Here is a 16479-nt window from a genome sequence, read left to right on the forward strand (position 1 = left end):
ACACGTCTCCTATTCCATATTTTAACACCACGCAGTTCTGCGACTCATTGGAAACGACTTCATTGTACAACAAAACGATGAGCTGAAGCGTCTGTCCAAGTTCTGTAAGCGTAAAAGAGCAGACAGACGTCTGGAGTGATATTTATCATGAAAAGACCAGCCCAGTCACTGCACCTCAATCCTACTGAACGGACAAGAGACAATCCAAAGTATTTCAGCTGAACTTTTGGAGAAACGAAGTGTCTGGATGCTGAGTGTGTGTGAAGCTGTTCTTCATGCTGAAGGATTTTTCAATGAAAAAGTGGAGCATCTGGAGATTTCTAGATTAGTTTTATATGTCAGTTTTCACATTGATACTGTATATCAACTAGTTGTTGCATCGAAACAAAATAAATATGTATGACAATTTCACACCATATATTAAAAAAATGAATCAAATGAATTACCCGCTGAAGTGTAGAGACCAGTTACGACACGGACGCTTGGATCGCAAACTCATTTATTGTTTTTGTACAAGTGCAAACAGTTACACAATATAACACCACAATACTCCAAATAGGACACGAACAGCCAAATTGCATTTCCTACCTCACATAAACAACAACAACAAAAAAACGTTTAAGAGAACAAATATTTTCATGCTGCTGCCATGGCAACAAGAACTGATGCTCTAGTCATTTGCTCTGAATCGAGTTTTTGGCTGGTGTTTTTTTGTTTTTTAGAACATTTAATAAAAAAAGGATAATTTCCTCAATATAATAATAATAATAATAATAATAATAATAACAAAGAAATGCCACTGTGGGAAAAAACACTTGCTGTTACAGGAAAATAATCATCGATAGAGTGACGTAAAAAAATCCGTTTCAAAACATTAGTAATAACCAACACTTTTTTTCTCCTTATCCACTTACAATTACATTCAATAGTGTGGTACATTCTCATGAAACCCCAAAGAAGCATCGACTCCTCTGTCCTGAAGACTGTGAAAAACTCTCAAGCTTTTTCTCGGACAGTTACGAAGCCCTGACACTGAAGACTCTTATAAATGCTGAATAAATGCTTTCTTACAGAAAACTTTACCACATCCACATTTACACACGTCTATATGTCCTATAACAATGTCAAAGATCCAGTAAATGAGTGGTTACTATGGAAACCGAACGTAATAGAGCGAATGTGTTAATTACTGCATGTCCAAGCCGTCGAGAATTCAGCACTGCTTCATAGATGAGACTGTGTAAAATTTCCAGATAGATAGATAGATAGATAGATAGATAGATAGATAGATAGATAGATAGATAGATAGATAGATAGATAGATAGATAGATAGATTCACACTATTGTAATCTGCGAAAGGCCAATGATTTTCCCAATTATTTATTTTAATTTAATTAATTCTTATTTTACATAAATACAAGAAGATCCTGGATTTAAAGTATATTTATAAGCAGCGAGAGAGAAATCCAAAAATAAACTTTCTTTGTATATCTAACGACACGTTATATAGAGTTTCTAATTTTTCATTACGCTTCAATTTAATTGGAGTTTATTGCCTTCTGATTGAATCAAAGTGACACGGAACAGTAATTAAATAAACAGAACTAAATCTGCCTGGAACATAACCACTTCCATCCTAATGAGACTGTAAATGTGTGCTGTATCAAAGCAAGCACGAGATTATACTCAGGAACAGCACTGGAATGAAAGTGTTCGACAGACATTACATCCACTAAAGTATTGGGACACCTGATTTTTCCTGCCTTATGTGGTTCTTCTTCAAACTGTTAACAATATTTATACTAGGAGACCCAAACCTGTTCCAGCATGACAATGCCCCTGTGCACAAATCCAGCTCAGGAAGATCTGCTCTACATGATTTGGAGTGTAAGATCTCCCTATTGAACATATTTTGGGATAAACACTGACTGCACCCCAGGTTTCCTCACCTTCTCACCTAGATCAGTACCTGACTACCACGACTAACATTCTAGTGGCTGAATCTCACAACAATCTTCACTGAATCTAGTGGAACATCTTCCCAGAAGAGATTTAAATTGGAATGTGATGTTCAAAAGGAAGCACATACATTAGCAATCTTATAGTCAGGTGTCCACAAACATTTGATCATAAAATGTATGCGATTTTGTATAGGAGGGAAAAAAAAGGTAGTACTCTGACGTTTATTTTCCTTTAACGCAGCTTCCTTAAATGTTTGATTTCTCTTCAACCACAGCAATTTGCCTTTACGATATCTTCTTTATAAAAGAACGATTGTGTTCTACTTTTTTTTAGCCATTTATAGTTACATTTAATTTAAAGGAACACCCAAGAAACAATTGTGTGTCCTCATTTCGTCTTAAAAATAAATAAATAAATGAATAAACGAATGAATGCGTTAAAGATGTCGGAAAACAGCTTTACTTCTGAGTGTGACACAACACTGACACTGGAGACTCCTTCCATAAACATTAAACATCTCCTTTACTTCACGACATCACGTCAAAAATAAAAAAAAACATTTAAAAGAACGTTTTTCTATCCGTTTTTTAAAAACGATAAACAGTACAGGAACAAGACGCTGTAATATTACAGTATTAAATCACACCGAGCACAATAACACTGAGCTTTATTCCTTTTTTTTCTTTTCCTCTTTAAACCCTTCATTTCACAATAAAACCTAATGCTGCATTGTGTAAGCACAGCAGTTCTCAGGCCTTTCATGCACTTGTACTTATTATTCACTGCTTGCTGCTTCAATTAACAAGTAATTAAAGTCTGTCCTGCTTTTTGTCCTGAGTTTTTGACGGCTCTGTGCCACACAAAAAAAAAAGCACAGCTTGACATCTTCAGTACTTGCAGAGAAATTAAGAGAATCGTTTAATTAAAAACAACCTGGACCTAAAAAAAAGAGGAGAAAGAAAGAAGCATCTTAATTTAGAGGGAAAATTAATTCATTAAAAACACCTTGCCCTAAAAATTTGAAGAAAACTGTCCAATTCAACAACATTCTCATGCATATCATTCATATAATTTACAGACCATATATATGACTACAATAATAAGAGAATTTGTGTACAGTAGAGACTGTAGTATAACATTACTGTTTCACAGCTTCAGGGCTCGATCCTGAGCTCAGGTCAATGTCTGAGTGTCTGAGTTTCGTGTTTTTCTCTCTGTGCTGTTTAGGTTTTCCTTTGGGTTCTCTGGTTTTCTCCCACCTTCCAAACAAACAAGCAGGTAGCCAGATTGGCAAATACCCCTGTGTTAGTTTTTCTGCCTCGTAAAATATTTTCCTGGAACATATTCCCACCTCATTCCTAGTTCTCCCTGGACTAATTTCATATCCACTCCTAAAATAATAAACACACAAGTATACATCATGTAAACAGTGAAGTTTACTCTTCCAATCTTTCCTAAAGACCCAGATTATACAAAGGAAAATCCAAGGAATGTATGGAAAAGTCCGCACTTATGTTGGGATTTTGTGTAAGGACCTTTCAATGATCCTGGTAGAATTCTCAATTTGTAAAACCTATTGTTCATTATTTACATTCACACAATCTGCTTTCTACTACACTTAAAAATCACATATTTAAAAGTTCTATGAGACTTTTTAAATATGCGATACGGGAATCCTGTGGCTGTAGATGAATAAGTATTGAGTGAGTATTCCTATAGTGGAGTAAAAGCAGCAAACCCCTGCTTAAATATTCAATTTAGTTCAATTCAGCTTTATTTGTATAGAGCTTTTAACAATAGACTTTGTACCAAAGCAGCTCTACAGAGATTGAGGTTATGAAAAAGGGGCTCCAATCACAGAAAAATTCCTCCTTTCACATTTCTGCTCTTTTTTAAATGAAAAGTGAAAGTAGTGATGTATGAGAACTCTGTGTGTAACCAAAGAAAACTCTCCTAATGAAGGACTAATGTGCAGGGAATGGAAATTATCCACACACACCATGTGAGAAGCTTTACTCCACACACAGAACCGTCGGGTTTCGCTTGTGCTCTCACCACAGCTTCTCATTAAAGAGTCAACAGTAACATATTACACACTGAAGTGAAGGAAACAGGAGACTTATTCCAGAAAGTGAAAGAAATCCTGAACCAACATGGCAACCATCCCATACTTCAAAATAAGTTTTTTAAAGCTTTTCTTCATGCTAAGAGAGGATTTTTCACTGAAAATAAGGTGGAACATCTGGACAATTATAGATTTGTTTGATAAATTTTATCCATTAGCATAGCATTGTTGCATAGAAACAAAAGGAACATGCATGCGCACTATAAAACATAATAAAATTGTTTATATCCGGCTCAATATTGCAAATAACGACAAAGTTATCTTAATCAGTAGTTATGGTAGATCTTCGTGGTGGAAATTTAATGGTGCACCTCCATTAAAATGAAGAACTGACTGATTTTCTTTGAAATAATTTAAATTGACCAAAAGTGATTGAAGTCCTTTATTGTTTTCCATATTGAATAAAAAATCTGATTGAAGTCTGTCATCTATGAACCCCAATCTATCAAATATACATGGAAAGAGTCGAAACGTGCATTCAGGAGAAGGTACACTTTAACCCTGAGAGAGCTGGAGCAGTTTATTAATGAAGAGTTGCCTAGATTACCTGTAGACGGGCGCAGAATCGCTTGCCGTAATTGCGTCTAATGGATGTGCACCAATTTTTCCCTGTTTGTCTGGTTTGGTTTTTTGCCTCTAACGTTACTGATTTATAAAGTATGTAAGGTAGATGTATAGTCTGATCATTTCTTTAACAGGTTAGTGAAATATAGGTCTATACAGTATTGCTATGCAGGTTTATAAAGGTTATATGTTTATATAGGTAATATAGCATTTTTTTATATTTGGTTGATTTAAATATCCAAAGCAAGCCTGATTTTTGAAAAAAATTATAAACGTATATAGACACATTATGATGGATGCTAAACTTTTATCCAACGTTATGTGAAAGAAAATTGGCGGGGTTTTTGAGAATTGCCAACAAATTTGTTCACATCTGCATACCAGAAAACAAGTATTCCAGTGAGGGGGACAAAATGAGGAAATTCAAATACACAAAATGGACAACTGGTCCATCTCCAGGTGAAACAGACACACTGAGAGCACAAACAGAAACTCGAGACAGCTCAGGTCATGTCACTGCCTCGTCCTTTAATCAGGGCCACTAACAAAAATCGATCAATAAAAGCAACTCATTTGTAAGTGTTTGTCAAATTCAAAACATATAGATGCTAAATTGCCAGTCAGCCAGACACTATATTGCTAAAAGTATTGGGTCACCTGGTCATAAATATGGTATGTGATTTTTGAGCTTTGCATTTAGTCATAATTTATTCTTATAATTCCCTCCACTCTTCTGGGAAGATGTTCCACTAGATTTTGGTGATGGATATTTGTGTTCATTAGCCACAAGGGTATTATTTAGGTGATGGTGAAGGTGAAGGGACTGATGTAGGTGAGGAGACCTGGGGTGCAGTCAGCGTTCCAATTCATCCCAAAGGTGTTCAGTAGGATGAGATCAGAGCTCTATAGTAGGCCACTCAAGATCTTCCTCTCCAAAGCATGTAAACCAGATCTTCCAGTAGCTCACTTTGTGCACAGGGCATTGCCATGCTGGAACAGGTTTGGGTTTCCAAGTTTTAACGGATCTTAAGACGTCCTGTACAATTAAGTGCCTCCAGATTTGTGGTAACAGTTTTGAAAAAAAAACACATATAGCAGAAAAGATCAGATGACCCATTACTTTTGGCAATATAGTGTATATTCTCACAGGTGCATGCTAGTTAGTGATCTGATCTCATGCACATTACTGTTATTATCCAACACATATCTACAGATAATCTCTTAAACAGATGCATACCAAAAAAAACACGAAGCAAAAACCCTCTTTAATTCCATTTTTTTTTTTTTATCAAAAACTCAATTTCTATGCATTCACTTGGCAGATGTATTTATCCATAGCAACAGGAGAAGAAAGCTGAGCAGCAGAAGTTTTGAAAGCCTTGCTCAGGGCACAGGAATGGCCCTTGAAAGTCATGACACACCAAGCAGAAGAGATTTCTGTAGAAAGTCACTATCAGAAATAGTAGCTAAAGGTCACAGATGATAGCTGACATGCACAAGTGTCTACGTAACTTTAAATAACAGTGCATACCAGCAGGGGCGCTGTTCTGTATTCATGATTGTGAAAAAGGAAAGATTTTCACATAAAAAGAGAATGTCCTTAACCACACAGTGGCATACAAATATTTTTTTCTTGTTTGGAAATGTAACATGCGGTTTGCAAAACTGCTAAGCAACTATTTTTACAGGGTTAACATGATTACTTGTCTTTTAAAGTTTATACACTTTAACTTTTCATTTCATTGTTAATGGTAATGGAGGGAATATTGTGTGTATTCAGGCTCGAGTGGAAAAGCTCTGAGCTCTACAAGGAAATTCTACATATTTAAATGTGGGTTCTGGAAGTACAAAACCAGTCAGATTTTTCTTCTAAATAAAAAATAGAAACAGAAATACCAGAATGACTAATAACCACGAACTAAAAAAACAAGCACATTAACAAGATACTGTATTGTTTGGATATTTAAGTCTTAGTGTGTCAGGGCTTTACAGTTAAACCATTACTGCCCCTTGGCTAAAACTCTTATCTGCCACTAGAAACATTCACAAATTAGTCACGGCACTTATTTCACAATAGATTTTAGCAATGCCAAGGCAATTGTTTTTCCTGCCTTATAGGTGTGTGAATGAAACTGGTACATTACAATACCCACAAAAGGCACATAGATGTGTGTGTTTTTTATGTATATAAATAAATGTAAAAAAAAAAAGCCCCCGAAAGTATTGGAATGGCAAAGTAAAAAAAAAATGCTATTTTAAAGCTGAGAAAAGAGGAGAAATCAATCAGAGGCATTACAAAAGCAAAGCCAATACATCAATTTAAAATGTGTGAAAAGGAAAGAAACCACTGGGGTACCACCAACCACTGGTGAACTAACAAGTAAGAATCAAAAGGCCAATTTAGAATGTGATGAAGTACAAAGACGAGCTATTTAATGTTTTGGAACCAAGATGAAACTCTACCAAATGAATGGAAAGGTTAGAATATGGAGAAGGAAAGGATCTGCTTATGAACCGAAGCATACAAGTTCATCAGTGAAACACGGTGGAGGTAGTGTCACTCAAGAGAATGAATTCAATTTACACAAAATACACTCAGTTTCATTAGAACTTAGATCAGATTAGATCATGCAGCAAGAGCACAAAGACTCAAAACAAACTGCCAACACAACAAAGTCAAAGGTTTTAGATTGGACAAAGTCAATCAGCTGTTCTCAATCGACTGAACAGCATTTCACCTCTCGAAGAAGAGACTTAAATGAGAAACTGAAAGAAGCTACACTGCAAACCTAGGAGAGCATCACACAAAGAAGAATGAAGCAGTTTCATGAGGTCACTAAGTCGCAGAAAGAGAGATTCACTAAATATTAAACTTTATTTATTCAATTCTGGTCCTTTTGCTCTTCTAAAGAATTAACATCATTTTAATCTCAAAACCAAATATATAGTAAAAGTAAAAGAATAAGCCTTGCTTAATATTGCTACAGATATTTAGACTGTAGATATGTGTCTATATGTGTATTTATGTGTGTTCTTCACATTCTAGATCAATTTCATTACTTTTTTTTTCCTGAGTATGATTTTTAAACCTGGTTTTCTAAATAAACCAGATGCAAAGGCATACACTAAATAATGTTTGTTGATGTTAATGATGAGAGTTTGGGCTGCTATTTGCATTTAAGGCTTTTCACATGACAGGGACAAGCGCTCTATAATCTTCATACAATTAAATGTCAGCATTGTGATGCATCAGTTGCTACCACTCACTGTTATGTAAAAAATAACTCTTTCTCCCAGACCTATCTTCAGTCCTCTTTTTTCCTCTCTTCTCCAGGATCACATGAAACATCATGTTCTTTTATTTTCCAGCAATAGAAATGTCACCAGTCTAGCCTTTTGACTTTATATAAATAAAAACTTGCAGATTCAGAGTAGTGTTTCTGCATTGATTCGAAATGATTGTCCTCTTTCTTTGATTGTAAATCTGTAGGCAAGCACGATACCAAGTGAAGTTTCTTTGCCCATTTCCAGTGGGCTTTTTGACAACATAGAGAAATACCTATTATCAGGTTGAGCAGCTTTTTCTTTTTTTTTTTTTTTTTTTTTTTGCTCAAATGGAAAGCTTTTTAAAATGTAGAAAAATAGAAAGTACCACATGAACTTCAATAATGCTCCCTCTTTCCTATTAGGAAATCCTGCTTTATATTTATATCCATCATACCTTTAAACCATACATCCTAACCAGATAGTTGAACATACTGTACATACAAAAGAAATCTAGAAGTGATGATTATCTCTTTTAAATATATTATTCATTTCTATCGATTTTCATCAATTCTATATATCTGCTTTCATTTCTCCTAAAAGTTCAAGAAACCAAGTTGTATGCTGGTCTGCTACTTTGAAAGCTGCTGAATACAATATTACACATCATCTCATTTCATTATAACAACTCAGAATTACCTGGTTTATTCATACCAGGAGTCTTTTGTTCAGTCTGGTTGCTGAAAGCCTGACTTATGGACCCAGTAACTGTATGTCATTGGGCATGTCAAGTTCCTCCATCTGCAGTCCTTAATACCACACAACCACTTTCGGCCTCCTTGGACGTGTCGTCATTATCATCTCCACCTACTGAGCTGCTAAACCTGCAGCTGCTGCTTTCTGCTCAACTGGCCTCGTTCTGTAGTTTTTCACGTGACAGCTGGTGTTTGCTGATGGTCTCGCAGCTGATTCACAGTCAAGCTAATTGAATTTATCTCGTAAAGGTCCACTCTGTAGAGGAGCTTTTGGATTTATGACCTTTTCAAAATGTTAATTAGTTCTGTGGTCATGAAATGGGCCCTTTGTCCACCCAGATCATGTTCACTCATCCTAGGAATGCGGATAAGAAGATTCATTTTTACGAAGATCCTCCAAACAGAACAGGTGTACTTCAGTAAAGGTTTAGGCACTGTGTCCAAATCTCAATCAGGTATCTGAGAGTCTTGTTTAAAAACCAATTAATTGGTGCTGAACTTGTTGTAATGAAGTTTCCTTTAGCAATAAAAATAAAACAGTCTTTAAAAATCCAACTTGTTTCTTTACACATGGTGGCAAATTTTCAAATGTGAAAATAGGAGGCACTGGGGGTCACGTCCTCCTGTGAAAAAGAGCTATTAAATCCAGTGTATTATCAACTGCAATCTGGTCAGTTAGAAGCCTTTTTGGTTTTTGGTTCAGTAGACATTTCTTAAAAAAGATACAAATAATTACAGTGGCTGAATAATGAAAATGTATCCAAATACACACCCCATAACGGATTCTTTTATGCCCATGAGATGGATCTCATTAGTCCTCACTTAGGCCCTCATGATCTGCATCCCTGTATTAATCCTGGAAATAGTTGTGTAGTTTTAGGCTCACAGAAATAATATAATACATTTTAAATTACTGTTGGTCTCTACTGGTCCCAGGCCTGACTCACAGTCATGCCAATGGGACTGATCTTCTCCAGGTCCTGCATTTGCAGGCCTTTTTGGCTGGCAACCCCTTTTGTATGAATAACCATATCAGATCTGGGATCGTCCATGCTGGCAGAGCTGCTGAGCCTACAACCGCCCCTCTTCTGCCCTTCATCCATGCTGGCACTGCAGTTCTTTAAGTTACCATCAGTGTACACCCTGTTTCTGGCTCCAAAAGGGGTAGGAGTGTTCGAGTTTGCCACCGACCCTCTCCTATTTTCCCTGCCTGGTCTGTGAACCCTTCTGCTCCCTGTGGGCATGATAAAACAGCAGCAGCACCATGAATGGGTCCTGCACACGGCCTGGAACCCTCGCTTGAAGTTTTCGTTGTAGTAGCCGTAGATGATCGGGTTGACGCTGGAGTTTGAGAACGCCAGCCAGTGTGCGAACGGGAACACGTATCCGGAAAGAAGTTCAAGTTCCTCCTGTTCCAGACCTCCATAGTCCGTCAGGAGCATTAGGATCCATAAGGGGAGCCAGGAGAGCGTAAAAAGAAGGGCCACCATGATCAACATTTTGATCACCTTAATCTTTTTGTGTGAGATAAGAGGCCTGGCAGTTGTCTGACCACCACTACTTTCCTGCTGCTCATTCACGGAGATGACAGATGTGGTGTAGAGCTTGATGCCGATGCGGCCGTACATGAGCGTGATGATCGTCAGTGGGATCAGGTAGATGTGAGCGAACAGTACCGTGGTGTAGACTTTCCTCATGTGAGGGTCGGCCCAGTTCTCAAAACAGGACAAGAGTGGGTATGTATGGTTGTAGTCCAGGTTGTGTACCATGAAGTGATGCTTGACATGTTCCACAGTCAGGGTTGCTGCTGAAGGGCACATAATCACCAATGCCAGCACCCAAATCATCGCTATGGTCAACTTGGCAACCAGCAAAGTCAGTTTGGGCTGAAAGGGGTAGACGATGCAGCGAAACCTGAAGAGAATTATAACGCACACTCAGGATTAGGAAGCCAAACATTCCACTTTTAATTATAACATTCTTCTTTAGCATTAAAATAAATACAGAGTATTGTACCTCTTAAACCCTTGCAAAAGCTGGTAGGTAGTTTTAATTAATAAACCCATTAATAATAAAAAAAAACAGCACGGCAAATTTTCACTGTGGCTCAATAGTTTGAATACTTGCATTTTTTCTTTTATTAACAAAATAGTCCACAGTTCTGGCTACTTTATTTCCTATTAACCTCTACTGTATAAGTGAAATATGAATAGAAAGTGAAAGTAGGTACCAGTAGCCCAAATAGTAAAAGAGATTATTAAGTCAAACAGTAATTAATTTCTATTTAAATGATCATGATTCCAAAACCTTCTTTTCAACTATTTAAGAAAAATCAAGTAAATAAGGCGAGTTCGAGTCTGGAGTTTCTTCATCATTTATTCCTCTCTAAATGTTCTGCTTGATGTTGAACTGATGCTGAACTGTGTGTTGGTAATCAGTAGATGCACCAAGCGCCGATCAGAACACGTGTAAAACAGAGCGTGCGCTCGATCCTGATTGGTGACTCGCTGCGTGTTTTACCAGTTACGTTTTTATCCACAAATTAAAAAAACGACTGATTTCACTAAATGTAGTTGAGAAAAGTAAAAAATTTAGTTTGAAATTTTGTGAAGTTTCAGTAAAATCCCCACAAATGGAAACACTTCTGTAAAGTTTAAATACGTGAAAAAGCGACTTAAGTGCAGGAACTAATTATATTCACTACATTACTGTCCAACATTGAAGCAAACAGATTTTTATGAGACCATAGGACTTCTGAAGGTTTGTTCGTGAGGCCAGTGGTTTGGTTATGGAGATGTAGAAGCTGTGGAACTCCACGGTAACCTCTGGGACTGATGATTGTATTAGCAAGCTGTTGTTTGGGGAAGTGGTCAAGAACTAAAGAAACATTCAAAAAGTACTGTTCAATTGAAGAAAATGACAACATCTTGTATTTTTCACATTTTTAGGTTATGGAGAAGGGTGGCTAGAAGGAACTCCTTTCAAACCCAGAACCATGTGCTGATATGTGTTATGATTTGATGTAACCAAGATAGAACTTGTTGATTATGACATTAAAGAAGACAGCTCATTTACAGCATTTGGAAGACGCCTTATTTAGAGCCACTTACATTAATCTCATTTATACCACTGAGCTGCAGTGGAGGGTTAAGGGCCTTGTTCAAGGGCCCACGAATAAATTTTTATCTTGCAGCACAATAATGATTCCAAAAAGCACAAATCCGACAAAGTCCAAAAGTGATGAAGTCAAAAGGAAATCAATGTGTTGGAATTGCTCAGTCACATGGAATGACTCGAAGAGGGCTGTGAGCCAGAGATTCTGTCACAAATTGATAGATTTGGAGCATCTTTATGAGCAAGGCTGGAAAAAAACATCGACAAATCTAAGTTCCATCATTTGAGAGACTCTGACCTCAATATATTGAATGAAGAAGAATATGCAAGCAATAGTAATCTATCTATCTATCTATCTATCTATCTATCTATCTATCTATCTATCTATCTATCTATCTATCTATCTATCTATCTATCTATCTATCTATCTATCTATCAGTGAGTGTTACAAGAGTGTTAATAAAGTCAGGTACTGATGAAGGTAAGAAGGTGAGGAGGCCTGGGGTTCACATTCATCCCAATGGTGTTCAGTAGGGTTGAGGTCAGTGCTCTATAGCGGAAGATCTTCTACTTCAATGCATGTAAAGCAGATCTTCACAGAGTTGGCTTTGTCATGCTGGAACAGGTTTGAGTCTTGTAGTTCCAGTGAAGGAAAAATTGTATTCTACTGCATCCAAAGACGTCCTGTACAAGTGTGTGCCTGCATTGCGTTAACAATTTGGAAAAGAACCACATATGGTGGTCAGGTGTCCCAATACTTTTGTCCGTACAGTGAGTATGTGTGTTTATGTATGTATGTATGCATATAGATTGCCTTCACAGATAAATTCAACAAATGTATTAAATAAAATACAAAAAAATAATTAATTATTTAGATCATTAATAAAAAATTAAAAAATAAAAAACAAAGATAGAGATTTTGAGTAAAATGAACATATCTGTTACAGTTTGTGTATTAAAAACATAAACATTTATTTAAGGGACATTTAAAACAGCTAAAAAGTTGAGATTAATCACGAGTTGACTCGTGACAATCATGCGATTAATCGCAATTAAATATTTTGATCGATTGACAGCCCTAATATATATATTTTTTCTCTCTTTCTTTTTCTCTCCTAAAGTTTTGTTTTTCAACTTAATTTTGAAACGAACAAACTTTACATAGAAGTTTATGTAATTCTGATATCCAATAAAAGTGATTACTTTTTCTGCTTTCACACCAAACCAAGCCCTGTTTCCTACTGACCCCTCATCCACTCATCACTTTCACACGCTCTATATAAATGGTAAAAAAAAAAAGTGAATAGAAAGAAACAATTAAACAAATGATGTACAAGCAGTAACTCGATGCCTCATTATAGACTGAATCATTTCACTGATATTCTCTCTCACATTCATTATTACATTTTTCCTGTTCTTGTAAATGTCTCTTTTATGTGCACTTAAGCCAATTATATTTCAGAGGAATAAGAAAGGAATGTGTTTTATTCATTAAGATGTGATTATTATGACTAGGGCTCCTCGTTCGTTCTTGGCTTGTTATCTTAATACAATATTATCAAGAAACTAAACATGCCTGAGACGATCTTGTCGTTAACAAACCTGTCTACGGCGATGGCCACTAGAGTGAAGACGGAGGCGGCGACGGACATTCCCTGCACCAAGCCACTCATCTTACACACCATGTTGGAGAAAGGCCAACCTGAGAAGAACAAAAACAGAGATTTGAAAGAGCATGAACATACAGTATAATGAAGGGCTTTTGGGAAAAGACAGAAGACAGAGGCACGTGTTCCTGCACATGCACCAGGCAAACAATGAAGATTGCATTCAGATGTTCTGGTATTTGTCCTCTTATCACTCTTAATAAAGACACACAAGCGGGCGAGACAAAACACTCAAACAATCTGCGATGATTCAGCAGCTGTGGTTCACGCTGTACTTATACTGTCCGCAATTTTCTGGAACGATGTCTGCTCCCTTTGAGAGCTACACCAAATCAGATGGATAATTCCTCCTCTTTGTTACAGCATTAAAGCTGAAGTTAGTGATGGGGCAGAAGATGAAGTTCTGCACTAGTGACCAGAAGATTTGAGAAGGAGAATGATGTATATGTCAATGCTTTTATGCTTTTTCACACGAGTATTCGCATTAAACCTCTTTAATGATGAAGGATAACATCCTTATCCAAGGCAGCGTATAGTAATAATCACATTTATACAACCGAGCACCTGAGGGTTATGTGCGCCAGCAGCTTTTTGGTGCTGGGAGTTGAACTCATGTCCTTTCCATTAGAGGCCCAACAACCTAACCCCTGAGTACTGATAAAATATTAATAATAGACCAAATAATATGCTTAATAACAATAAATGTTGTATGCCAGAAAGGTAAAACTATCAAAACAATAGTAGTGAGATTACAAGTACATCTCAGGATTTTAAGAGGTCTGATATAGTCTTAATAAAGTCCAAACAAATTTGTATAGTCTGTCTTTCTTTTTATTTCATCCGGCTCCACCCTCCACGCATGAACTGGTGCTCGACCACATGCTCAATGTCACATACATATATACTGTATAGTTTATACATTAGTGCACATCTTGGTCATTTTGTTCAATTACAAGGTTCACTCCCATACTCAGTTTTCTTCTACACACCGAACTGTGTTATTTCACCCAGATGAGGATGGGTTCCCTTTGAGTCTGGTTCCTCTCAAGGTTTCTTCCTTATAACATCTAAGGGAGTTTTTCCTTGCCACAGTCGCCACGGCTGCTCATCAGAGACAAATTCACACCATTCACCTTTACTGTTGATTTCTGTAAAGCTGCTTTGAGACAATGTCTGTTGTGAAAAGCGCTATACAAATAAACTTGACTTGACTTGACTTGACTTGTAATATACAACAGGTTTACTGGCGGCGCTATTTTGTGTTTTGTGTATTTGTCCAAATTTCCATGTAGAGATGCTTAAGCTCCTTCTCTATTACTGAATAAGAATATACTGCTACAGCATTACAGGGAAGTGGGAGCTCAGTGGTTGAGGATCTGGGGTAATGATTTGAACATCAGGGTTGAAGCCCAGAGATCGCCACTCTGGGGCCCCTAAACAAGGCCCCTAACCAGGGGCGCTGTATCATGGCTGACTCCGCACGCCATCCTCAGCTTCCTAACTTCCTATCGCTGGGATATGCGATAAGAAAGAATTTCACTGTTCTGTAAAGTACATGTGACAAGTATAAAGTACTTTTCTGTCCTTACATATACATTTAATAATTGAAGGTGTGTAACCTTGTAATTGAAGCTCAGTATGTGATACCTCACAGTGATAAATGAACGACCTTTCTCAGTTAAACAATGTCATCTTGAGAGGTGGAAATAAGCTTTGGAGAAAAATGTAAATTTTTCGGCATTAAAAGGCAAAACATTTAAAACATAAAAATAAATTAGAGTGCAAAAAAGAATCAATTGAATTCATTTATAATTTGAAAAACATAAATCGGAAAAGAACAAAAAATGTGAGAAAGCAAAAAAAATTTAAAAGGGTGGAGATGGATCGCAGGAGATGCAAATATCTTCGTGAGAGAACCTAAAATGTGAAAGCACACTTGAAATGAACGCAAACGTTTTACAAGCAAACGCTTCGAACTATCTGCTTTCCTCCCGTCCCCACATCCCCCCTAAGTGCTCCACACTAAATATATTTCATATGGTCCTAAGTGTTTCTCAGTGATCACAGTGGTCTCGTCCTTTTTAAATTGAATTTTAATCTAGCAGTATAGGTTGTAGAGATACAGTATAAAATACCATTTAGTTTCTTTCTGACACTAAATGTTCAGGTTGTTTCAGGTTAACTGGTTATCTTCTATAGATGTTATTTCACAGCTTTATAAAAGCAGAACACACACACAAAAAAACTCAATACAAAATACCTTGAAATGCTCCAATTTAGGGCTCATTTTTAGTTTTTCTTTTCCCAGACTTGCTATTGAAAGTGAAAAAAGAGCTGTCCATGAGCAAATATAGAAAAGAAATGGTTTAATGAAGCTAAATGTGTAACAATATGATTTCTGATGTAGGTGAGAAGGTGAGGACGTGGTTAATTGTACAATTTGGTTTATGCTCTAAAGCAGGAGATCTTCCACTCCAACCCATGTACTGCAGATCTTCATGAAGCTGGCTTTGTGCACAGGGGCATTGTCATGCTGGAGCAGGTTTGGGTCTCCTAGTTTAACTGAAGAGAATGTTTAATTCTACAGCATCCATAAACGTCCTACACAATTTTGACAAAATATGACAAAAAAAAATGTCGGGTGTCCCAATATTTTTGCTCATATAGTGTGTAATGGATTATGTGTAAAAATAAATATTGGGTAATCTGATATGAATTTCACCAGCAGGCTGCATGAAACCATGGAGTGGGCTAGAAGATAATCAATGTCATGTTTAGTGCAAACAGTAGCAATTGTGCAAATTGACAAGTGCAGATAAATATGTAAGTATATGTACAGCATGTAATATATATATATATATATATATATATATATATATATATATATATATATATATATATATATATATGTACATGTAAACATATGCAAACATATCCACCTACACTGGTAGACCCGCAGTGAGGTGATTCAGGTTTCTCAAAGCACTTCAGAGCAATAGGGGTGAGTGCAACTGGGCAAAAGTCATTC

At 36.7% G+C, this 16479-nt stretch overlaps 1 protein-coding gene across 1 annotated transcript in view; it reads right to left on the reverse strand.

The window, feature by feature from the left end:
* Nucleotides 1–9466: 9466 nt before the first annotated feature.
* The window catches only part of npffr1l2 (neuropeptide FF receptor 1 like 2), a 61311-nt gene continuing 54298 nt past the window's right edge, over nucleotides 9467–16479 (reverse strand). The window contains exons 3-4 of the mRNA XM_046841378.1: nucleotides 13387–13486; nucleotides 9467–10584 (exon numbers count right to left, since the gene is read on the reverse strand). Of these exons, the coding sequence (XP_046697334.1) occupies nucleotides 9594–10584; nucleotides 13387–13486 (1091 nt within the window). The 3' untranslated portion in view covers nucleotides 9467–9593. The remainder of the gene's footprint in view (nucleotides 10585–13386; nucleotides 13487–16479) is intronic.

The sequence above is a fragment of the Silurus meridionalis genome, chromosome 27, assembly GCF_014805685.1.
Source record: "Silurus meridionalis isolate SWU-2019-XX chromosome 27, ASM1480568v1, whole genome shotgun sequence".
Classification (NCBI taxonomy): domain Eukaryota; kingdom Metazoa; phylum Chordata; class Actinopteri; order Siluriformes; family Siluridae; genus Silurus; species Silurus meridionalis.